The sequence below is a fragment of the Eimeria acervulina genome, genomic scaffold, assembly GCF_000499425.1.
Source record: "Eimeria acervulina Houghton genomic scaffold, Eah_scaff163, whole genome shotgun sequence".
Lineage (NCBI taxonomy): Eukaryota > Apicomplexa > Conoidasida > Eucoccidiorida > Eimeriidae > Eimeria > Eimeria acervulina.
In genome coordinates, this window is record NW_013550170.1 from 51,304 (window position 1) to 53,381 (window position 2,078).

Sequence of the window (2,078 nt, forward strand, 5' to 3'; positions counted from 1 at the left end):
ATGTGCGCAGTAGCGACAGAACCTAATGCCATTCCAGTCTCCCTTCAGTGGACAGAGAAGCTGATCCATAAGGAGCAAGGGGCGCCAGTGGGCGATCTAGGGCCGTCCGCTTGTCGGAAGCTGTCCGCAGAGGGACGGACAGCTGCACAGGCTCCCTCAGGCAGCAGGGAGGTGGCGCGTGATACCGACAACAGCCGAGAAGTGAATGACGGAGTATCTCTTGAGGCCAGTCAATCTGTCGCAAACGTTGAGTTGCCACCGTGGTGGCGGGAGCTCGTTTTCAATGAGGGCTCCAAAATGGAAGGAATGCTATGCAGCGTGGGTACGCCCGCCGTACTATCCGTGGAGGTGGTAGGGCGCTCCTGTGAGGCGCTCCGAGACACTAGAGCCTCACGCAGTTTCATCAACCCTCGAGTGGTTGACGCCTTACAGCTGAAAGTGAGGAAACTTTCGGATATGTGTGTATTTACCGTTGCGAACGGTGCTCAGTTGCGTATTGATCGAACCGTGAAGAATTTGACGGCCTGGTGTGGACGTGAATGTTTTGCCGGGGATTATCTAGTGGGCCCAGTTCCCTATGATATAGTCCTCGGATTTGATTGGTTGACGAAGCATAAAGTTTCCTGGTACCTCTAATCGGATAAGTTGAGAACGTATCTGGATGGCAGGCGGTGTGAATTGCCCCTAGTGCGCACACATATGGACAAACTAACTGAAGACGGCCATCAAACCGCGCCCAAACGGACTCCAGCAGAAGAAGCGTACGATTTTCTGGCTCGGCAGGTGGCTTTGATGACTGAAGCGGAGGCCGGTGCCCTTCTACGGTCGCCTCCTAAGCGAAGTAAGCAACACACCAAGCCTGGATGGAAAGTGCCCATTAAAGTTTTGATCGAACAAGCACGAACCAACACCACTGGATTACGAACCCCACTACACGGTATGAATATGATATTGGCTTTGCCCGAAGTTGACGGATCCGTTGCCCTTAGGATACCTACGGGACAACAAGGAGTCTTGTGCTGTGCAATTATTATTTAGCCTTGACAATTCACAGACAGCGGAAGTCCTCCCTACACCTTCAGCAGATATAACGCATACCTAGGATGATGAAGACTCGTCATGGCATACAGCCAAGCTGGAGTTCACCCTTTCCGACACTTGGATGCAGTCACCCAAGTCCTAGGACCTCCCAGAGGAGATACGTGAAGTGTTGCAGACACATAGAGAAGTTTTCCCTGACAACCTGCCACCAGACTTACCACCCAAGCGCCCGCACGATCACCACATCCTATTAGCCCCTGGCAAGCTCCCAGCTAAATCGGCTATATACCGTATGACTCCTGACCAGCTTCGCTTCCACCAACAGGAAATCGCCAAGCTGTCAGCACATGGATGGATCGGTCCCACGTACTCCCCCATCTGCGCACCCAGGATCATGGTGGATAAACGAGATGATGGTACAGGCGAGCGTCAGGCGCGCATGGTGGTTAACTACCAAGCCCTCAATGCGCCTACGGTAGTGCCTGACTTCCCATTACCTCCGGTCCAAACGATCTTGGAGATGCTGGGCGGCGCCAAGTATTTCTCCACCCTCGACTTAGAGGCAGGCTTCCACCAGATCCGCATGGCCAAAGAGGATCGCTGGAAGGCAGCCTTCCGTTCAGTCTTGGGCCTGTTCGAATACAAAGCCATGCCGTTAGGCCTGAAGGGTACTCCCGCTACCTTTCAAGCAAACATAAATGCCTACTTACAACCCTTGCTAGGTCATGGAGTGATTGCATACCTTGATGATGTTCTCATATATTCAGCTGGTCTACCTACTCATGTTGTTCTCCTACGGAAGGTGTTAAGCATCTTTCTCACTAATCAATTATACCCGAAATTCCGCAAGTGCCAGTTCGCGCGCCAAGAACTCACGTATTTGGGATACACCGTCAGTGCAGACGGAATAAAACCTGCAGCCGACGAGATCGAAGCAATCCGGGTGTGGCCAGAGGTGCTGGAGAATGAATGCAAGTACGCCAGTTCCTTGGCACTGTTAATTAATGTCGTATGTTTATGGGTCCCGATTATGCAGA

General features: G+C 52.3%; 1 protein-coding gene across 1 annotated transcript; it reads left to right on the top strand.

Moving 5' to 3' along the window:
• On the top strand, positions 1 to 636 carry EAH_00022400 (hypothetical protein; the record flags this gene model as incomplete). Its single annotated transcript, XM_013396976.1, has 1 exon — positions 1 to 636. The coding sequence occupies one exon, from the start codon at positions 1 to 3 to the stop codon at positions 634 to 636; it is 636 nt and encodes a 211-aa protein (XP_013252430.1).
• Between the last annotated feature and the right edge of the window lie 1,442 nt (positions 637 to 2,078).